This window comes from Diabrotica undecimpunctata, chromosome 4 (assembly GCF_040954645.1).
Source record: "Diabrotica undecimpunctata isolate CICGRU chromosome 4, icDiaUnde3, whole genome shotgun sequence".
In the NCBI taxonomy this organism is placed as follows: domain Eukaryota; kingdom Metazoa; phylum Arthropoda; class Insecta; order Coleoptera; family Chrysomelidae; genus Diabrotica; species Diabrotica undecimpunctata.
The window spans coordinates 118,197,196-118,221,556 of record NC_092806.1 but is presented as its reverse complement, the minus strand read 5'-3'; the positions used below and the strand labels follow the sequence as shown (position 1 = coordinate 118,221,556).

Below are 24,361 nucleotides of genomic sequence, written 5' to 3'. Positions count from 1 at the left end.
ACTCTTATTTCAAAGCGTTAATGTAAATAGCCTTTATTTTTTGGCACATGAAACGTTAATTTTTGTGCTTAAAAGATACAAAAACTAGGGCTCTTTTAGGAGCTATATATCTGGTAATTTGTTCACTTTTCTTTTTTCCTCCTATAACCTCTTTCTAGTCCCGTCATTTCCTTCACCAACACTTACACTTCCATCTGCCCCCTCCATTATCCTTCAAATAAAGTAATTACTAATTATTACTTTGATAATTTTTCGACTGTTGTAACAACCATTCAAATTTCGTCATTTTGTGTCATGTGGAACAATTTCACCCAATCATGTCAACATTAGACTGATAATTGCATTCAGTGCAATTTTCAATCCCTATGACAACACGATCGAGTTTGACAACTTCATCCAAATAAATTTCAAAATGTCACGTTTCGGCAATGAGAATGTTCAAAGTATAAATGCGCTAATCAAAGAAAAAATTCCCAGAAATACAACCTACAGTCACAACTATATTTGGGGAATATTCGTGGAATTTTGCTGCGGACGAGAATATGAGTTGAATGAACATAGAAGCTTAGAAGAATTTTTTTTTTTTTTTCGAAAAATTATCTGCCGAATATCCCTCGGACATTGATGAATGCCTCATAATTTCATGACAAATTTCTCAAGCTCGTTGTTTGGTAACAGCACTCAGCCTTCGGCTTCGTGCTGTTACCAAGGAACGAGCTTTCGATTGTCATGAAATTATCTCGTCTGTTATCAATGTCCTAGGGATATTACTACTGATAATAAACCCTCACTAACTCAAATTTGTAAAACTCACTGAGTCAGCTGAGTGACAGCTGCAGAGTTCCTATTGGTTGGTTGGAAATAAGCTGGTTAGCATGGACCAGTAGAGTGGAAATAAGTTGTATTGCATGTAAAGGTGATTTTTAACATGCTTTTACCATTGATAATAATTTTTTTACCTGAATCAGATAAAATAAACCACTTTGGCTACAACAGAACAATGCATTGGCACATCTAACTCAACTTTTTGTGTGACTTAAGGCTGTTTGCATGTTACCTCCTCATTATGATTATGTAAAAATAGATTTATTTATGTTTGTATTGTGTGTTGTGTATGTGTTGTGTGTTAGATTGTAGATAGTGTGTTTAGCCTCCTATTACTCAGCTATTATTGGTATATTCTTGTTGTTGACTTCTTCTATTAGTATTATTAACTAAAGACGGCTACATTCAGCTGATGGGTTTGCTACAGATTTTTCTTCGATGAGTAGGATGAGTGCTTCTTCTTTGATTTTCCTCTTTTCATGTATGTTTCTTTCATGATTATTGATGCATTTTCCCTTAGAGTAGGGAATTACTCGTCAACGAGTAAATTTCTACTTGACGAGTAAAATTCCCTACTCTAAGCATTTTCTCATTGTGTTTGCATATCGGGGATTCCTACAATTTATTACTACTAACCACTTTCATTAGATGGCGTTAGCTAGTTTAAAATTATAGTTATGACAGCTCGAGTGTGCATACGAACCTGCTTGCTATTTTTCATTTCGAAATGCATATTTAACTCATTTTGCCGAAAACGTCACTTAACACCTCTGTGCGCTAAACCGACGATATATATATATATATATATATATATATATATATATATATATATATATATATATATACACTACCGAGCATAAAGCATTAGAGTCACCCCATAATTTGAATTTATTTTAGAAATTATTATTCTGTTTTAACTATTTTCGTTTGTAACATAGTTTACTAATGGATTTCTCGAAAAAAAAATTGTGTTCGTTGTTGTTTCGACAAGCGTTTGAGATAAAAAGGGCCCCTTAGCCTAATTCCTAAAAACCGTTATAAGCACAGTTTTTGTTTCTATGTTTTTAACGTCAATTGTAAATTGTTTGTGTATTGTTATCACTGTCAGTGTATTGCAGTGAGCATAAATTATGTTGTGGCGGCAAGAATTGTGGCGGCGTTAGAAGATGGCCACGGTCAGCGCGAAACTGCGAGAAACGTTTGTGTAAGTCTCTCGAGTGTGCAACGAGTATGGCAACGGTACGAAGAGACCGGTCTGCTTACTCGAAGACCTGGTTCGGGTCGAGGCAGGATTACAACAGCTAGAGATGACCGCTTTGTCGTTTCTAGTGCTTTGAGAAACCGAACGGTCACGGCAGTTTCTCTTCGAAATCATCTGCAAGAAGTGAGAAATGTAAACATAAGTGAATGGACAGTTAGGAGTCGACTTCATGCTGCTGGTTTATCTTCTCGAACTAGAGTAACTGGACCGCCGCTTTCCCGTGAACACCGAATTGCCAGATTGAATTTTGCACGAGAACACTTGGCTTGGATAATGCATGATTGGAGTCGTGTATTGTTTTCCGATGAATCGAGATTCTGTCTTACGGGCTCAGACAAACGTGTAAGAGTGTGGCGACGTCCAGGCGAGAGATACGCTCAAGCATGTATTGCCGAGCGTCTTCCATTTTGTGGAGGGTCAGTTATGGCATAGGGAGGCATATCGTTTGATGCTTGCACGGAGTTAGTCTTTATCGAGAATGGGACATTGACAGCGCATAGGTACCTGACACAGATTCTGGAAGACCATGTTTTACCGTTTATGGTTATTCTTGGAGACGACGCAACATTTATGCATGATAATGCACGGCCCCACACTGCTAGGATAGTTACTGAGTATCTTGACGAGGTTCAAATCACACGATTTGTTTGGCCTGCTTGCAGTCCAGATAACAATCCCATAGAACATGTCTGGGATGAGATGAAGAGACTTTTACGGAGTCATGTGCCGGCCCCCAGAAATTCGAGAGAGCTTCGCGACATATTGGTGCTAGAATGGAATAATCTTCCGCAGAATGTGATCCAAAATCTGATCCAAAGTATGCCTCGTCGTTTGCAAGCTGTTATCACTGCCAGAGGAGGGAATACTCGCTACTAAAGTTCTTAAAATTTCTTTTTTTCAACAAAAAGCACTTTAAATTAAAATTGTCCCTTTTTAATATTTAGTATATCAAAGGAGAAAGGAAAATTCTTTATTTCCATTATTTTTAATAAACTTTAAACGACAAGAACGTTGTTTTCTTTAAGCAATCCGTTAGTAAACTATGTTACAACCGAAAATAGTTAAAACAGAATAATAATATTTCTAAAATAAATTCAAATTACGGGGTGACCCTAATTTTATGCTCGGTAATTTATATATATTAAAAAAAAAAATATATATATATATATATATATATATATATATATATATAGTAAAATATTTAAAAAATATAGAAAAGACAATAAAAATACTTTATTTTTTAATAACATAGTCAACAAAATGAAACTCTATTGTAAACTATCTAAACCTATCAAAAATTTTAACCACATTTAAACAACTTATGTTTTCAACATTAAAATCATGAAGTCACTGCTTCTTAATTTGTCGTTACTACTGGATTCTTCTTGATTTTTGTTGTATATGCTGCAGTAACTTTTTAGATTCTAGTTCATTATTTTGGGCAAACAATTCTGAGACAACAGTCTGGATAATGCCTGTGGACATCTGCTGGCACTGTGTGACAAGGTGGTTGTGCTGCGACTACACCGCATCTGCAAAAATAGAAAATGAGTACATACTGAATTGTACCTAAAAAACGTTTATTTTTCAATAAGAAATTTATTTAAAAAAAAAGAAAGACAAACGTAGATGTCTGTTAGGATTAAGTAAGAAATTAATTATGTATAAACATACAGTTTTAACAGTAATTAATATTTTTATACGTAGTTTGCAAAATTATGCCTGTGCCGCTTTTGAATGGATTTGTGGCGACGCTGTTGGTAGAGTAGTTTGATGCAAACAGCAGAAAAGCCAAAAATACCAGTTCTTTTTGGCACGGAATATATTAGCGCCATAGTTGTTTGAAAAACGAAATGCCTACACTACACTATCGGCGATGATAGTTGATCGTGAAATCGTCTATGATCGTCACAACTATCCTGCAGGCATCCACACAATCGTCCGTAATAGTATGTCGGACCACAAGTATCAAGCTATTCCCTTTAATACGTCTTCGAAAAACCGACAATTCGCGGGTTGTAGGCGATCATAGGTAATAATGAGCAGATATAGCTATTAGCTATAATAAAGCTACAGTAGAACTAAAAACACTTTTATACACGATTAAAAACCAAACTATAAAAACAGATCTGTAAAGTATAATACGAACAATCAAGTAACCTCCGCAACAAATATCCCCGATAAGAAACAACTCTGGGTCTATAATATTTTTAAACCCTACGAACACTTACTAAATAGCGAAAGATAACGAAATACAAAGACTCGTCGAAACACTTCATCAGATGTATTTACCTATTCGAAAATTTACTTTCAAAAACATCTCTCATGTGATAATGAACGAAATTAATCCTAGAAAGACCCCTGGCTACGTCCTAATAACCAGAAAAATATTACAGAACTTTTCTAACATGACAATAAAGGCATTAAAACAAGTATCTAATGCAATTCTAATCCACAATCGTTTTCCTAATTAGTGGAAAATTGGAAAAATTCTCATAATACTAAAACTTGAAAAATGTGCTAATGAGTTGACATCCTACAAAACTATAAGTCTTTGAAAAACTCATAAAATGGTTGGAGCCAATCTTCGTAGTGCGAAAGTTAATCCCACATCAATTTGGTTTCCGCAGCAGACATGGAACCATAGAACAAGTTCATCGTTTGCTAAAACAGATAAATAATGACCTGGAGAACAAGATGTACTGCAGTGTAGGCTTTTTGGACATCAATCAAGCTTTCGACAAGCTGTGTATTCTGTAGTTAAACAGCACGAAGCCCTGTCGAGCTATTCCAAGTTAAGTATGGTGCGCCCAAGGCAGCGTTATTGGCCCTGTTTTAAATTTGTTATTTGCTGCTGACTAATAAACTAGCATTACACAGAAACCGGCAAAAAACACCACAAAACTTGCAATATAATCTGAATATAGTTCAAAATGGCTTAAAATCTTGAAAAGTAAAGCAAATGAAGCAAAATTGTACCATGTAACTTTACAATGTGACGAGAAATTTGTGACTTACCAAAAGCATATATTTACTGAAAAGAAACAACTTAGCAACCCATATAAACTCTACTAGATAATTGGCAGAAAATTGCAATTAACAACAGAAAACAAAATACTTATTTACAAATCTATAATAAACCCCTCTGGACTTATGGGATACAATTATGAAGTACAGTCAGTAATTCTAACTTGTAAATTCTTCAAAGGTTGCAAAATAAAATAAAATAAACGGGTGATGGTAAATGCTGCCTGGTACAAGTCCAATGAAGTGATAGGAGAAGATCTAACGGTTCGTTCTTTTAAGGAAGGAATCTCCAACTGCGTCAGAAAATACAAAGAGAGGCATTAATAGAAAATACAAAAGTGCATGCTAACATACTCGCCAGTGAGCTGTTCGATGTTAGTGATGAAGTACGTCGACTACATATAGACAAACATACTGAATAACTAGATTTCACTGAGATCAGATTGAAACAGATAATAAGTAATCTTTAAACACTAATTTAATTTATATTCTGTCATCATTAAATATTTAGTTAAAGGAAAACTTCATTGGAAGTTCTCCCCATATTACCATTATGTATTAGACATTTTGACTTATTGTTCGAAGGAACGGATTGTTAAATACAAAAAAGAAATTAAAAAATATTTGTATATGTATATACCACTATTTACATGCCTAAAGGTAGCTAAAATATTTTTTGTATTAGACGTTAAAAAGCGAAATCAAAAACTAAAAATCAACGTACCCTTCAATTTCTATAGTATTATCGTCATTACAAGTAGCCTGCCTACAAGCTCCAGGTACTCTTTTAACTTCAGTTTTTTTCATAGCACCAAGATTGTATTCGTCGGTATAACAATCACTATTATGTTTTTTTGCTGAAAAAAATATATATTGTTTTACCTAAAGTCTGTTAAAATTAAAACAAATAGTTACATAACTAAGGAAGGAGTTTGTGGGACACACTGAAAGACAAGAAGATACCAAATAGAGGACACGAGTTATAAATAAATATAAAAAATAAATACATGAAATATTAAAAAAATAGAAACCATATCTACACTTAAATTCTTTCATTGCACCTTTTATTTTCTTTGATGCCATTTACTAAACTACTTTTACTAAACTATTTCCTTTACTAACCACCAAAAATATCCTCAGCCACTTCAAAAATCTTCTTGACCCCTGCATGAACGATTTCCTAGTGCTATATCGTCAGAGGCATGAAGGCAGCATTGTAATAAAGAAGAAAAACGGACAAGGAAAACTAAGAAAAAAAGATTGAAGAATAGGAAGCGAAAACTAAATAATAACATGGTATACAAAAAAAAATAAAGTAGGTACTAAAGAAAGTGACAACTAAGGAATCAGATAATGAAGGTATTGTGTATAATCATCAAGTCAAACAAAAAAGGTGGTGTTTGTTTAGAATACCTCTAAACCGATGCTAAAGAAGATAGCGAAAAGAACGTCTGCTGTGACGCTTGTCAAATGTAGTATCACCTAAAATGCACTAAATTCAAGGGATGTTTCTACAGTGAAGTGGTAGAGGGAGCTTTTAGGTGTACCTAATAATATGTGTGAAAAATAAACGCCATAAGAAATGTATTTTTAAATTGTTTTTAGCCACTTTTTTATCGATATATTGTATTTATTTCATATATTCGGGGATGATTTGTTTCTGTTATCGATGGCTCTTGGTGTTACTTTCGACAGCACTGTGCATTTTATTTTTTTTTTTTTTCTATTACAAATTATTTCTTTTTTTTTTATTTTGTATAATTAAAACTAGCTTAATATAGGTGAGTTTCATTAGAGATTTTCCCCAATATCAGACTGTCTGAAGAGAGCCAATAAAATAAGGCCGACTACTAACTTGCTGGACGACTAGACACCCATTAGTAGGTACTATTAATAATATAAATTAAATTTATAATATATAGTTGCTAAAGTTATTTAAGAACTTAAAAAAACTATTCAATATATGCATTAACAAATTTCTATTAAAAAATTCTAACAGTGACTCGAAATTGATATTGAACAAAACGGACCGACAACCGACTAAATCACCCTATATGTACATAAACCAAAATCTCCGACAATTTGGATTTATGAAAGTCATATTAACAATAGATGTAATGCAATTTCCATTATAATATAGCTGCTGGAGAAAATATCTTGGAAAAAGCCTATGACAGAATTTGCTCGAGAGGTTTTGTAGTTCGAGAGTTCTTATTATTCATTTAATGATAAAATCACTATTACATATATAAAATGATTATAAAAAGAAATAGTTTATCTACCCAGGATAGGTACGAGTATTAGAGAATAATGAAGAAATAGACGGAGATACATATGGTAGAATTAGGGCGAAATGGATAAAATGGAAAGAGGCGAGTGGTGTTCTGTGTACATAACAGAAAGATTCCACAGAAAGTATATTTTATAAAACTGTCGTAAAACCAGCTATGATGTAGGGAACTAGATATTAAGTACTTACAAAGCAAGAAAAACATCGAATACCTACGCTAGGAATTAGAATGTAATAATTCTAGTAATTCTAAACGAATAATGTAATTAGGAAAGCCCTCCTTTCAGGGATAGAGACAAAGAAATAATTAAATATGTCACTACTAATAAAACTGTGTACTAAATTTATATTTTTTTAACACTTACCTTGATCATCATTGCCTTTCAGGAGCGCTAGATCACCTTTAGCGCTGATCACAAAAATAACACATAAAAGTATAGCCAAAAAGAGCTTCATTGTATGTAATATATTGCGTTTCTATTAGTACGTCCTATAATTAAAATAAAAAAAAACTTTAGTAATAAATCACAAACAATATTTAGTTATATTATCTACATGTATATATTTATATATTTTCACTTGGTTTATATCAGAGAGAGACTTACCGTAAACGAATTGCCTTATTATTTAATAGCTACTCTTTCCGATGTTGGAACTTAACGACTCTTTATGTATTGTTTCTTCGACTTATATAATATACTGCCAGATGAAAGCCGAATAAATCATTTATAAAAACAAGTTTGAATAAAAAGCCGGTAAGGAAGAGACGACCTTCCATTGCAGACGCTTTTCGTCGCAGACACAAAAAGTCATTGGTAAACAAAACAACTGCAAAAGAGGTCAAATAAAAGGTGTAAGAGATTTTGTGGCTTATAAATATTTTACAAGAAATTATTAAAAGCTACTCACTTATGATACCTATTATACGTTTAGTACCATTACCGCAATATGACTAAATATAATAAGAAATATTTTCTGATAATATAGTCTGTCCGCTGGTTCTTGGCATATTTTTGTTACAATATTCTCGATATTACCATAGAACTTAAAAAAATTAAATTAAGTTGTTTGTTCATAGGTACATCATAGACAACAATGAATAACAAAGATTAATTAGTGAATTTTAAAACCAGCACAGCGTTATGAAGAGCAATGAGTCCTGGAGTAACCTCCAATTCTTTGCAACTGTTGGTTATAATTTTTTTAGGGCACTTTTAGGGTACAAAAAACAGTGTTTTTAATTATTTTTCTTTTTATTATATCAAATCAATATCTTGCGGTAATGAGCAGGATATTGAATGTAAAATAAAAAAAAAATCTTTAGTTTGAGATGTGCTACATTAAATTTGACCCAATAGTTTATGCAAAATTAAAGATTGAATTCCAAAAAATTTTAATTTTTGAAATGCCTTTTATAAAAATTGTTTTTTTATGCAAAAAGCATTATATTGCAGCTCGTCTAATTATAAATCAAATGGTAAGATCCGATCGGTCAGTTCATTTTGGAGATGCATTTAATTGTTTATAAAAATTCTTAAATTTTAATATAAATTTTACAGGGCCAATAATTTTTTTATGTCATACTAGTTTATTATTGTGTTTTTATTGCTTAGTTACCAACTACGTAATAGTGTACTTTATGCCCACGCGGGCGTAAAGATACAAACAAAAAGATAACTTATTCGAAACACCTTTATTTAACAACATTTCAAATTGGCAATGTTAATATCCTTATTTACGATTAAAGTCTTTTTTACCATTGAATATTTGGACCACAGGGAACTATAAGAAAATGTTTCGGCGAGATCGGCAAAGTATACAAGTAGCACAGTTTCACTAACGTGTTCTACATGGTTTTCTGTCATCTAGTGCTGTAATTTTTCATATTCCTCTCGACTTTGTGGTAGTAACTTTTGCGTTGCTTTTTCCGCTTTTTTTAAAATTTGGTTAGGTATCTTAAAAATATCTTGCATTTTCAGGGTTTAAGTTTGACACGTTTGACAGCATTTCCGTAGCGTAGCAACATAACACGGACGATAGAATGTCTACTATGGTTTGTTTTTTTTTTACCAGGCGGAGTATACTAATAAGACAGATTTATATCCAAGAAAGTTACTAGAAAAGTCACTAAATACATCTTCTTTTTTGGTTGATTATCTCGGCCTTGCGCTAATCCAGTAATCAGTATCAGATATCCTCACACGTCGATTCTAACCTAACTTTGTTTGGTGGGATGTATGGTTATAGCACACAAAATAAAAGAGGAGAAAAATTATATAACTTCTTAGAACAACAAAATTTATATGCCCTAAACACATACTTCAAGAAACTAGCAAACCGAAAATAGACGTGGATATCTCCCGATAAAAAGACGAAAAACGAGATCGGTTACTTCTTGTGTGGGAATAAAGACATTTTTAAAGATATAACTGCTCTCAATCGATTCACAACTGGCAGCGATCATCGCCTTTTAAGAGCAAGGATTTATATTAAACAGACGAAGACCAGTAGAAACAGGCCACATAATTATTTTAATCAGATAGATCAAACTAAAATAGGACAGAAGGGAGATGAGTACAGAAAAGTCTTAAGAAAAAAATTTGTAGAAGATTATCAACTAGAATACTCCGACATGAACACAATTATTAAAGAAATGCAACGAAAGCTCTTGAAAGCAGGACTGACTGTAAAGAAAACGAAAAATAAAGAAGACAGAATAAGTGATGGAACAAAACAGTTGATGGAAAAGAGACGCACATTTCTAAGCGAAGGAAAGCGAAACACCAATGGTTTCAAAGAATTGAATAAACAAGTAAATAAAGATTTAAGAATCTATAATGAAAACAATGTAGAAAAAAAATAATAGAAAAGAACTGAGGCCTGAAATGCTTAAGATCACACTTAGGAAAGCACAAGATCACACAATACTCTCATTGAAGGATAAAGATGGAAAAGACATAAGAGAAAAGAACGAAATCCTAAAAGTTACTTAAACATTTTACCGTGATTTATAGTCCAGAACCCAGATAACGCTGCAAAGGAAGATCTTAAGAGAAAGATAACGAATGTCAACTCAGAAATACTCCCTAACATTGAATCCTTTGAAATAAAACAAGCTATAGCACAACTAAAGAACAATAAGGCTCCTTGTCCAGATGGAATACTTGTAGAAATGTTGAAGGAGGGGAGTGAAAGTATTCTCGAAGAATTGAAAAAGTTTTTCAACGAATGTCTTCACAGAGGACAAGTCCCAGATGATTGGAATGAAAGTTTATCTTCAAAAAAGGAGACAGGGGAGATCTGAAACTATAAGCCAATCTCCCTGCTGTCCCAAATGTACAAACTGTTTATGGGAGTAATAACTAACAGGTTAACGTCGAAGCTCGATAGCTATCAACTGATAGAGCAGGTAGGATTCCGAAAGGGTTACAGTACAGTGGATCATCTTCTTACAGTCAGAACGCTAATAGAGAAAGCCAATGAATATCACTTGACTTATCACTTATACATTGGCTTCGTTGATTATGAAAAGGCATTCGACTCCATAGAACTTTGGGCAATAGAGAGAGCTATGAACAACTGCAGGATAGACTCCCAATACAGAATGCTGATACATAATATTCACAAGAAAGCTACAATGAAAATACAAATAGATGCGAAAACCTAAGCTATACCAATCAACAGAGGTGTTTGCTAGGGAGATGTTATCTCACCAAAGCTATTTACACTTGGACTGGAAGACGTGTTTAAAGACATTAACTGGGTAGATAAAGAAATAAATGTTAATGGAAGAAAACTGAGTCATTTGAGATACGCTGATGACATTGTAATATTCGCTACAAGTTTCGAAGAGCTACAGACCATGATGACGCAACTATTTCAAGCTTCGGAAAAAGTAGGTCTTAAGATGAACTTGGAAAAAGCAAAAATAATAACAAATACACCGAGCATTAGAGAAATAACGTTGAACGACATAAATTTAGAAACGGTAAGCGAATACATCTACCTGGGACAGATAATAAAAGTTAACAAAGAAAATCAAACTACCGAAATTACCAGAAGAATAAGGTTAGCATGGGCAGGATTTGGAAAGCTGAGTTGGATCTTGAAAAGCATTAAAATAGAACAATATTTTAAAACCAGAATTTACGATCAGTGTATCCTCCCTATACTCACGTATAGACGTGGACACTCACCAAGTCTAATATGGATAAAATAGTAAAAGCACAAAGAGCGAGGGAAAGATCAATGCTCGGGGTGAGACTTATAGACAAAAAAAACAAACAAATGGATTAGAAGCAAAATCAAAGTAAAAGACGCAGGAGAACATGCTGCCAAATTAAAATGGAGCTTCGCAGGATACAATGCCCGACTAAAGGATAAAAGATGGAACCACGAAATACAATAATGAAGATCATGGATAGGAAAGAGTAGCAGAGGAAGATCACAAATGAGATGGGCTGATGACATTAAGAAGATCGGGGGACACAACTGGATGCAAGTGGCGCAAAATAGAAAACACCGGATTGATTTGGGGGAGGCCTATGTCCAAAGTTAGATTACTTAAGAAGAAGAATAGAAGTACGTACCATGGTATATAAACTGGCCGAGAAATATAATCTGCATCAAAAGTTTAACCATGAAAAGGAAATTTCCGGAATGGATTGACTACATTTATTCTTAAAACGAAATTTAGAACTTTCAATCCGCAAATTGAAAGGAGTTTCACAGGCAGCAATGCTTGAGCCATCCTCAGAGAACCACGTCTCTCATTGTATAGTCAGCTATTTGGCGACTGGGTTCATTCTCGAAAGCTAGTCAAAATCGTTGGATCTATCTTGGATGGATAAAAGTTCATAACATGGAATTACTAAACTAATTATTTCGAAGTAATTCCGCCAGATGGTTGGACTATCGGATTGACAATATCTACTAAATATAATTATCAAAAACAAAGTTGTAAAAAATATATTTATTTCAAATAACATTGTCATAATTTATGTACAGTTTTTATTATCTTATTCAGTTCGCTTACATTCTGAATATAATACGTAGGTTTGTACTCTTCTGGGTGCTTCCAATCTTTAATATCATCCATTTTTGTAGTACCGCTAAGAACGAGAAGTTTTTGGTATCCACCTACCGTACCAAATCCCATATCCTCGTTGATCCTAGTAAAATAAAACAAACTATGTAGATCAATAAATTTATAAACAATATTTTTAAAATGTTGATAATATAAAACCAGATTACTGTATCGAATATTGTTTTTACCATTTTCTGTTGTCAATCTTCTTTGTAGTCCAGGCGGGATCTGTTGAAAAGCAGACCATAATTGATATTTTTATAGGAGTCTATTTTTTGCTGGAATAACTTTAGGATGTAACTTATATCAATAATAAATATAACTAGAAAGATATTGCTCCTACAGAAAAACTTTGAAAATGTAAAAGTTTAGTTTTTTTAATATTTAACTAGCCAAAAATTTAATATTTGTTGTTTATTGTTTAAAAGATAGCAATAATTGCACAAAAAACTGCTGGGCAAACTAATTTTCAAAATTATGCTGGGTCCAAAATAAGCAGTTTAAATAGGTCGAAAAATTTTTTACGTATAAAGAAAGTCTCAAGCTGTCAAATGCACTTTGAAAATTGAAAATGAGTCAGCTAGGACATCCTAAGAAATGTTTAAACGATTTTTTAGCTTATAAATAAATAAAACAACTTCGCGAGTTTAACACATATCAATTTCAAAATGTTAAAAAATTACACTTTTACTACAGAATTTTAAAAGGTGCTTCTTTAAGAATACAATGTTCAGGTAATTGGTTGCAGATATTTCGAAGCTTAAGTTGGCATGCATTTGCCGCCTAGAGCTCTTGTTAACGACAACGGTCAACGGGTCGATTTTGAAACCGTTCCGTTGACCGTTGCTCAGTGTCTTTCAGGTTGGTATAAATGTTTGTTCACGCAACGGCAACCAATCCGTTGGTTAACTTTTCACCGTCTACGTATCCAGTCCCCCCTCGGCAAGACGTTCGTCGGACCGTTACAGTGAACCATTTTAGTTTATGCAAGTGTGTTGACGGCGTTGGACGAGCATCCGTTGTTTCAATAAATTTCTTTCTTTGTTGCCGCTAAAATATGGATTTTGATATGGAGATTTTAATAATTTTGTGTCGTCTTTTTTCAATTCTTCATAAAGTGTATGAAAAGCGCCATACTTTTCTCTTTCTAACAAAATAGGACGTATCCATATTTTTCTCTTAAGCTTCTCCCGTTTCTTCTGCATTTTTTTTATACAAATAATACGCTAGTATAATTTTTGCTTTGACGACAACACGATATAGCATGTATTACGTACACTTGTTACTTTAAAACTGACGATATTTCGGAGATTCCATACTGTCAACGGACGCATATCCCTTGAAATTTATGAATTGTCGACACGGGTATTCGTTTAGCCTCGGCCCGTTACCCGTTGAAAAAAACGTTCGTTAACAAGAGCCCTAACCATAAGTGATAGACGGTTCGTTTTGAAACAAATACTAAGTACGTCTTTTAAAGTTACTAAATTTTTTTTCGTAATACGCCTCGTGAAAATATGCATAAAAAAGACAAAAAATCTTTTCGCGTAGGTAAGAAGTCTCTCGGAGTGCATGGGGGGGGGGAGCGAAGAGTGGAAATTTTTATATAAAAAGTACGTGACAAGACTTTTAAACAGTACTTGTTTAAAAATGGGCCGAATTCTTTGTTTTTTTTTTTAAGAAGCGCCTTTTAAAGTTAAAGTATCAAGAAGTATACAAATTTTGAAATTAATATGTGTACAACTCCGAAGTTATGTTTATGTTTATGTTTATTTATAAATCAAAAAAATTGTTTCGAATTTTAAAAAATCTCTACGCTCTCCTAGCTGACTGATTTGAATTTTAAAAGCTTGAGCCTTTCTTTATATGCACAAATGTTTTCGATTATTTCAAAGGCTTATTTTGGACCCAGTATAATTTTGCAATGCAATTTTTTGCGGACCCTTGATTGCAAAATTATTATGAAAAAACTAATAAACCGATTCTATTGAAATTAAGAACCCGCTTTTCTCGTATTATAAAGTTTTTCTAAGTGGATACAAAGGCGGTAAGTTTTGTTAAAGAGTCGAAAAAATTTAAAGGAAAAACTCTTTTTTACCAAGTATTGCTTTTTTTTTAGATAAACATTAAATTTTCAATTTCGAGCTAGTCAAATATTATGTAAAATTTACAAAACTTTTATCTTCCATAATTTCCGTTTAAAAGAGCAATACCTCCTGAGTTATAGGCAAAAATATGGGCGATAGAAGCAAAAATTGTGGATTTATTCAGATTTTGGCTAAATAAAAAATTTAGCACAAGGTTTGCAACTGGCATATGTCGTGATTATAATTCCAGTGATACATCCTTAAATAATTCCAGTATTCCAGAAAAAAAAGGACACCCACGGAAAATGTCCAATTCAAAACAGATCCCGCCTGGACTATTGTTACAGCATTATTAACACTATAAGGTTTGCCTTAGGCATTTACTCAGATAGAAGTTATTTTTTAACTTCTCTTTTCGTATTTGACATACAGGTACAATTCTTTAACTATATCAATTACTTCTAATATAATACATAAGATTATATATATATATATATATATATATATATATATATATATATATATATATATCTAGAAAAGGAGTATGACCGTTAATCCAATATAAATTAAGGATAACTCGAAGAGTGGTGGGTTTTTCGGTCAAAAGGTGGAGAAAAAAGAAGTTGACTACTTCATGTATTTATTTGAAGATGTTTTGCTCTCTAATCAGAAAGCATCATCAGTTCATCTAAAAAGAACAATATGAAAAACCAACATCCATAGAAAAGACAATATAAAAGTGTTACCTCAAAAAACATGTAGCAGTCAATCTTATAATATGTAAAGAAGCTTAAGATATTGGATATTAAATGGTTAAGTTGTATAAACAAAAAAACAAAAAATCATGTGGTTATTGTACATGTAATTTAAAAAGTATGTAAAAAATAAGTATTTGCCGAGAACTAACAAGATCATAAGATCATACTTCCAACAGTATAATATTAATTTAATTTTATTTTTACTTTGGGTAACATTATTGAAATGATTAAGAGTTTATATAGTAACATATATATATATATATATATATATATATATATATATATATATATATATATATATAGTAAACTCTTAAATATTGGGGAACTCAGCAAGAAAGACTCTAATGAGTATCAATTGTTTCGCCGAACGTTTTCGCCAAAGAGAATTAATTTGGCTTCTTCAGGGCGTAACTTAGAATTGTATTGTTAGAATGTTACAAAACTTTGCTAGTAACAACATAGTAGTGTATTTTTGTATATATGTATGTATGTATGTATGTATGTATGTATGTATGTATGTATGTATGTTATATATATTTACTTCCAGAAATCAACAGAAAAATGAAACTGGCTTGGGCATCTTTTGGTAGAAATTCAGTTATATTCAAATTAAAGATGATGCCACTCCTCCTGAAGAAAGCATTCGATAAGTGTATACTACCAATCATGACATACGGCTGCGAAAATTGGACACTAAAGCAAGAGATAATATCGAAACTCAAAGTCACTCAAAGGTCAATTTAGCGATGCATGCTAGGTATAACAAAGACAGATTGAAAAAGAATAGAATGGTTCAGACAGAAAACCAAGGTTACTGATATAAACCACAGAATTAAATCTTAAAAATTAATGGCAGTGAGTAGGACATTTAGCGAGAAGAACTGACAATAAGTGGTCCACTAGAATTACACTGTGGTATCTAAGAGGCGTCAAGAGACCAAGAAGACATCCAAGATTATGACATAAGGAAACAAGCCGGTACAACCTGTCACAAGAAAATAGAATATTAGGCAATCATGGGCAGAAATGAAGAATGACTATGTAAGGGGGCTTCACTATAATTGGTAGAACGAATATATAGCTGACGGTCAGTAACTCCACAGTGAGAAATTAAATAAAAGTAACCAGTCAATACTTGGTCACATGCGGGATGCATAAGACTTTTATTGCCCAAATGCCCAGTGAAGTTCTTATCAGATCAGTAGTCTGCAAGAACACAGCTCTCTATTGTTGCGGACGTCGTTTTATGTCGTTGCCGGCGATCCATCTCCAGCGCGCATCGATGGAAATGGAAGGTAGCGGTGGGAGTACGTGCGTACAGGCAGTGGCAAGCCAATGGCGAGAGCTGGCGATGCAAATCTGATGAGTTACTAAGATGTTATAGATACTGTTTAATATAAGCATGGTTAATTAAAAGCCTATGAAAGTTAAATAAATATTTGACGTAACTTAAAAAAATTCTATTGTACCGTACATCTTTAAAAAAGTTTTATATAAACCGAAAATCGACCGATTTTAACGGTAATCAAAGGTAAGTAACAAGTTTACCCAGTGTGTCACTACGCATTATATGAATAATTCTCAAAAGCACATAAATTTCAATATTATCTATAAAATACGTATATTTATAAAATATACCTACACATCTCCAATAAAAAGTGTTCGTTTTGGATCAGTTACATTTAATTTTTCGACTACATATTCATTGTAATGATGTGATGGTTTTGCCAATTGCAGTGGTTGTCTTCCACTTATCTCACATAAAGACATATAAAAAAATTTATTACCTAAAAAAAGGAAAAATCAGTTATTTCTATTTTAATTGCCTTAATCTCAGTAAAAATGTAAAATAAACCGTTGCTATGTACTTTTACATAACTCAACTTTTTTACTTTGTTCTTTATATTCTACTTTAAGGTCAATCGTCTTTTATATTGTACTTTAAAACAAAAAATTGTTGTCACGGAGCAAGTAATTTATTCTTCTTCCACATATCACTAAATTTAGATTTATCTCTTTATATGTATTTTGCTCAACAAACATAAAACATGAATATATTTAAAAGGAGCCATGAAATAAATTAATCGTACATCAAAAGGATTTTAAATTGGTTAAATAACTTTCTCGATATTCAAACGAATACTTTCGAATTATTTCACAGAAATCTCATTTAACCAATGCCTTCAAAAATTATAACGACATTATTTGCGACCAAATAGAACTCGACGATGACGTCGATTTGCACACTGAGAATAGAGATGAAGTTAAAGATAAATATTTTTCTGCTATGTCACGAATAAACGGCATATTAGATGAGTTCGTTAAAGCTCAATCCCCGCCTCCATCCCGAAAACAGCAACTACTCTAATGAAAAACTGCCGTCCATCTCTGTTCCGAATTTTAATGGCGAATATAGTAAATGGCTCCCATTTAATCAATTATTCTCCTCTCTTATCATTGGAAATTACCCTTTCATCAAGGGTCAAAAACTAATGTATTTAAAATCCTCTTTTCGAGGCGAACCTCTCAATCTGATTGACTCTCTTGAAATCATACACGAAAACTTTAATCTCTGAATTGACATAGTCGAAAAGAAATATGACAATAATCCCCCAATAATCAATTCGCACATTAATTCTATAATAGATCTCCCAGCACTATCAAGAAGCAATAATCACACGCTAAATGAGTTCATAAATGAATTAAAAAGACACACTGATTACTTAAAAATTTTTCAAGTAGAATCTTGTGATTATCTCCTAATCAATTTAATAATTCAAAAACTCGATTTTCTTACCAAACGGCACTACGAGAAAAGGAGAAATCGGACTTACACTCACTCAATAGTTGAAGTATTTGAAATCTTAAATGAACGCTGCAATATTCTCGCAGACTTATATCCCTGACAAATATCCCTGCATCAAAAAGGGACCGATCACATATTAAATTTAATACCACTCCCCTGCATTCCAATGCCTCTACCCTCAGTGTCCTCGTTCCATCTCGCAATTATTAAGTGAGATTTGTGACGCAGCTCACAAAATTTATTCATGCAGACAATTTTGTCTGCTCTCTTGTCAGGGAAAAATAGAATTTGCTATTAAATCACATGTGTTCCAAATTGTTTGTGTACAAGACACAACCATCCTGATTTCCCTTCTTGTGATTGTTCGATATGCTCCAGAAAACATCACACTCTTCTGCATCAAAATTCTTATGCAGAGAACACAAAACAATCTCGCACTACTCACGCTTCTCATTCAGATAATTATCGCACAGCCAACTTTAATCATTTTAAACAACCTTTTCAACAAGATAATAACAGAAGTAAACATAATAATTTTTATCGCCTATCTAATAAATACAAATCAAAATACAAACAGCAAATTCTCCCGATCTTTCATACCATTATAAAAATGTTCCGATTTCCAATTACTCATCTTAGGCAAATAATGCGCAATTATCTTTTCCAAGCAACCATCTGGAAGATGACAGCCACTTATTCTGCAACTCTTTTAGCCACTATCCAAGTCATTTTAAGAGACAAAGCAAGCAATTTCGTATCAACTAAAGCTATACTTGATCCCGGAAGTCAAACTTCTCAAATTGTCAAACCAAGATCTCTCTAAGCTAAGATTATGCTCTATATCTTCTTCTTCAAGTGCCATCTCCGCGGCGGAGGTCGGCAATCATCATAGCTATTCGAACTTTTTGAGACGGCTGCTCTGAAAAGTTCATTTGATGTACATCCGTACCACTCTCTCAGGTTGCGCAGCCATGACATTCTACGCCTCCCTATGCTTCTCTTTCCTTGGATCTTTCCCTGCATGATCAGTTGGAGCAAGGTGTATTTCTCTCCACGTGTAATATGTCCGAGATATTCTAATTTTTTTGTTTTTATTGAATTTAAAATTTCCATTGCTTTGTTCATCCTTCTCAGAACCTCTTTGTTTGTGACGTGTTCTGTCCATGATATTTTCAGAATTCTTCTGTACACCCACAGCTCAAATGATTCCAGTTTTTTCATTGATGTAGCATTCAAGGTCCAAGATTCCATTCCATAAAACATAGTCGAAAAAACATAGCACCTCGCCAACCTAACTCTTAGTTCCAGTTTTAAATTCCTGGTACATAGAACTCTTCTCATTTTGTTGAAATTTGCTCTAGCCTTTTCTATTCTTATTTTTATCTCCTGATTGTAATCATTTGTGGAGTTAATCATTGTTCTCAGGTATGCATATTTGTCCACTCGTTCGACGTTGGTTTCGTTTATTAGAAGATTCTCGTTATTTCTTTGAGTTTTCGATATTCTCATAAATTTCGTCTTCTTGTGCTCTATATACCCGGTCACAAATTTAACTTCAATTTGAATTGTGCAGTTCTCCCAAAAATAATTTTTCCGCTTCCACAATTTGACGTCAATCGCGATGTACTAAATATACCCTTTCTTTCTTTCTTTCTCCCCTTCCTTTTACCCTAACAGGGTGTCGGATTTGGGCTAGCTATTTTAATTTCCATTTACCCACCTCTTCCATTCTTTTCTGTTTTCTGTCATTATTTTCAATTCCTCGAGTGATTTTTGTTTAAGTTTTCCCGCCTCTACTACTTGCTGTATCCATTTTTTTCTTGGTCTGCCTCTTTTTCTTTTTCCGATGTTTTTTGCTTCATAAATTTTTCTTGTTATTCTATTGGATTACATCCTCATCAGATGCCCATACCAGTTCATTTGTCTCTTTGCTATTTTGTTTATTATCGGTTCCTGGTTGGCCATTCTCCTAATAGTCTCGTTGCTTAATCTATCCCATTTTGTCTTTCCAACTATCCTAACGCATAATATAACTTGTTTGATTTCTTTGCTCTATTTGTTATTTTCCAGTCTATTTTTCCGTCATTAGTTATTATACTTCCCAGGTATTCGTAAGTTGTTACTATTTCCAATTCTGAGTTTTTACATTTTATCTTTATTTGATTATCTTCCTTATCTCCTTTGCCGCTGATTATCATTATCTTACTTTTTTCCTCGTTTATCTCCATTTTAAGTTCTTCTATTTGTTCTACCCATATATCCATTAGTTTCTGCATTTTATTCTCGGAATCTGCTATTAGTACTATGTCGTCTGCATACATTAAGGACTCTATTGTTACCGGTTCTAATCTGCGGTAACCTATTATTGTCTGTAGTTGATTAGTTCTGACTCTAGTGTTTCTTATCAATTCGTTCATTACTATTATGAATAGCAAAGGGCTGAGACTATCTCCTTGTTTAATACCTCTCTTCCAATTAAATGCTTCCGATCTTTCCCCTGTTATTTGTACCCTTCCTTTTACCTCTTTGTAAGTACTTTCTATAATTTTTATCAATGTATTAGGTACGTTTATTTTTCTCAAGCATTTCCCTATAATATGTCTTTCTATCGTGTCAAATGCTGCTCTTAGGTCTATGAATGCTAATACTAGTTTTTCCCCCGTATCTATGCTTCTTTCTATTAGGTTTCTAATGATATATATGTTGTCATTTGTCTGTCTTCCCGGTCTAAATGCCGTTTGTTCTTCTCCCAATACCATTTCTACTTCTTGTCTCAGTCTCTTCTCTATTATTTCCGGTTCAATTTCATCATCTCCACCTGCCTTGCCTATTTTTATATTTGATAATCCTTCTATTACTTCTTCTCTACTTATTTGCTCTGGCTCTGTGTTTTCTTCGCCTTCATTGATTATATTGTCTTCCTTTATCACTTCGGTATCAAATTTTTTCTCGTAATATTTTTTCCATACCCTAGCTATTTGTTCTGGGCTTATTTGTATTTGGTTTGAAGTATCTCTTACTGCGTTTATTTCCTTTCATTTTCTCTGCCTCATGTGTCGTATTGTCGTCCAAAAGTTTCTATTATACTTAATATACCCACAAATCTTAATCTAGCTGAGAAATATTTTTATCAAAAATCAAAAATCGAACAGTTCTTGACAGAAGCAGACTCTTCTTATAAATTCCTTCAACCCTGTCTTATTCAATCAGGTCATAATCTCCCCACACTCTTTAATACAATCTTTGGATGAGTGACAGCTGGCAATCTTCCAAGCAATATCCAGATATCCACTATATAGAAGACAGTTCGCTATTTGCTAAAACCCAAAACGCCCACTCCACAAAAGAAAATTCTAATTTTCACTATTCTTTATCATCCCATCGTTCGAATTTTAGTAAACCAATTCCCCCCTCTAAAGGCACGGACACAAACCTTAAATTAACAAAAAATGTCTATTTTTCGAAAAAATTACTTATAGTTTATTGACATTACGCTCTCAACTTGACTATGATAAATATATCCATTTCACTTTTAAACTCGTTTTTTCTTCGACACCGTTGTTATCTTAAACCTACCTCGCAACAAATCTCAAAAATTAAATATTGTACCTTTCGCCCTTTTTTATGAATCAGCTGCTTTGAATCGACTTTCAAATCTCTTATTTCGTGAAAATACAACCGGAATTCGAAATTATCGTAAAAATCTTATGATTTTACCGCTACTAAATTTCTATTGTCTTCGAATTTTGCTCAAGAAGGATTTGAAACTCGCTGAATTCGATCCTAAGAAAGAAATAACCTACTGTATGGAAATGCTTTAAAAATTCATTAAATTTTTTATGTAAAAATGATGAATTTGACGGCTTTGCTTTTTTCCATAAATTATTGGAGTGAAGCGGCATTTGAGCATTTGTTCCCGTGTGGGACAGTCAGCTCGTCATTTCAGTATTCTATAATCGCAACTCGCCAAAGGCAGTATGCCCCAAAAAGCATTGTATAATCGCATCTTAACTCGAGCACTATATCGCCAATAATCATAGTGTAACATCAATCATGTCGCAATTTATACGGGTACTACGTAAATTCTCTTCGCATATAGCAGAAAAATGGAACAAAGTTGATCTTTGTTAAATACGTCTTATAACGTCGTCTTTTTGTAATAGTGCAACATAAAATAAAGTGCTTCTAAACTCATCAAAAATTTCTTATTACCATTTCGACTATCAATACTACTGGACAGCACCTCAGGCACCCTGTCAGTGTTTAATGGTTTTAATCTTCATCTACAGTTCACTTGTGAATTAGAGGACTCAACCATAAATAGCATACCCATTTTGGATATCCGCGCCTTCAGTAGGACAGACAACACTTTGATTACAAGTTGATATAGGAAATTAATGGCTTGCAACATTACAGGTTTCTTAATTACCATTCTTATCATCAATTTAGATAAAAAATAAACCATTACCGCATACGTTTCAGCGAAGAGAATCTATTCTTATTTTAAGTTGTATTCTTACTGTAAATTACTATGACGTTAATAAATTAATAATTTTTTTTTCTTCAAGAGTTATGGTGCTTTATGCTTTATGGTGAAAACATCCCATGTTTTCCAAAACTAAAACTCCTTTGTTTCTTCTTAAACAAATTAATGTTGTTTACCACATACCCTGTGCAGAATATAATACGTATTACATACGGCTGACTAGGTGTTCACTCAAGGGTATACTAACTTTATACAGTAGTAATATTAACTTATCCAAAAATTTATGTCTCTTAGCACCTGCTATCACAACCAAATGTAAGGTTAACTTCGAAGAGGTGAAAATTCTTGATAATGAAAAGAATTATGTTATCTTATCCCAGTATTGCATCAATTTTAAAATTACCGCCTTATTTATTGGAGTAACGTGATATGTCACTTGATTGATTGTTAGGTGGTGGGTACGTTCGTTAGCACGTTGAAATAACTAAGGTATTTTTTGGTTGTCATGGTTTGTGAGCCCTTAAAGGAGTAACTACGTTGAAGTTAAAATGCTGTTAACTTTTCTTTGTTTTAATTATTGAAACAAAGTGGCCATACTATGCTACCTAAAGCTACGGTTTGTTAGAATAGTGCGCAAAGCACAGCATACACGTACAGCAGAATCTGTTGTTCTCGACTCACGGCAGTTTTGGGTGAGTCGGTTCGTTAGATTAATTCGCATAAATATTCTGTCGCTCTGAAAATAAGTTTAGAAATTAGTTTCACATTTATTCTCTCAAAGGTTGTACGTTTAAAAAAATGAATTCTCGCAAACTTAACGCAATAATTTTATTACTTCAAGAAGAGCAGGAAGAAGAAAAGTTGATAACGTTAAATTTAAATAAAAGAAATAAAAATGCAAACGAAATTTTTTCATGTCTTAATACAGAAGGTGCTTTTAAATTAACAGTCGAAGAAAGATTGTTTCAAAACGAGGAAAAATTTCGAGAATATTTTAGACTTTCCAGGGATTTGTACTAGATCCACTAGTCTTCCATCTTCCTGAGGAGAAAATTTAGTAGACATCACTTTGACATCACGCTCTCAAGTTGAGAGCGTGATGTCAATAAACTATAAGTAATTTTTCCGAAAAATGCACATTATTTGTTAATTTAAGGTTTGTGTAGGCCTTTAGAGGAGGTAATTGGTTTACTAAAATTATATATATATATATATATATATATATATATATATATATATATATATATATATATATATATATATATATATATATACAGGGTGGTCCGTAAGTAATTGTACAAACTAAAACCGTAAATTCTACACTTTAAAATATTACGATTTAAGCCAACTCGCTTTAATAAAATGTTGATATTATGAAAGATACAGGGTGTTAAAGTGGAAATTTAAAATTCTATTTTTCGCTATAACTTTTACGTTTGTAAATATTTTTGGACAAAAATTTAAAATTGGATGCTTTAAAGCAGGATAAATTATAATTTTATACAAACTTTAATGTAACTGATAGAGGGCGCCACATATGCCACATGTGTGGCATAGATTTGCGCTTTACTTTTTTGCTCTTAAAGTTAACTCTATTTGTGTTAAAAAATATTAAAGATACATTATTTTTACAAGAAAAAGGTATACCGTTTTCGAGATATTCGCATTTTATAAGTCAGCTGCATAATAATTCTTAGTTGTAATATTTGTGCGGTGAAGCACTGAATACATGCAG

The 24,361-nt window shown here is 33.0% G+C and overlaps 2 protein-coding genes across 2 annotated transcripts in view; both read right to left on the bottom strand.

The window, feature by feature from the left end:
• Positions 1 to 3,304: 3,304 nt before the first annotated feature.
• LOC140438364 (uncharacterized) lies at positions 3,305 to 8,109 on the bottom strand. The gene is made up of 4 exons (XM_072528039.1): positions 8,009 to 8,109; positions 7,769 to 7,893; positions 5,838 to 5,970; positions 3,305 to 3,618 (listed from the first exon to the last, which is right to left on the bottom strand). Exons 2-4 carry the CDS (start codon positions 7,857 to 7,859, stop codon positions 3,519 to 3,521), a joined length of 324 nt encoding a protein of 107 aa, XP_072384140.1. The 5' UTR covers positions 7,860 to 7,893; positions 8,009 to 8,109; the 3' UTR covers positions 3,305 to 3,518.
• Positions 8,110 to 12,360: 4,251 nt separating this feature from the next.
• Positions 12,361 to 24,361, bottom strand: part of LOC140439917 (uncharacterized) — a 44,074-nt gene continuing 32,073 nt past the window's right edge. The window contains exons 5-6 of the mRNA XM_072530090.1: positions 16,977 to 17,121; positions 12,361 to 12,574 (exon numbers count right to left, since the gene is read on the bottom strand). Of these exons, the coding sequence (XP_072386191.1) occupies positions 12,394 to 12,574; positions 16,977 to 17,121 (326 nt within the window). The 3' untranslated portion in view covers positions 12,361 to 12,393. The remainder of the gene's footprint in view (positions 12,575 to 16,976; positions 17,122 to 24,361) is intronic.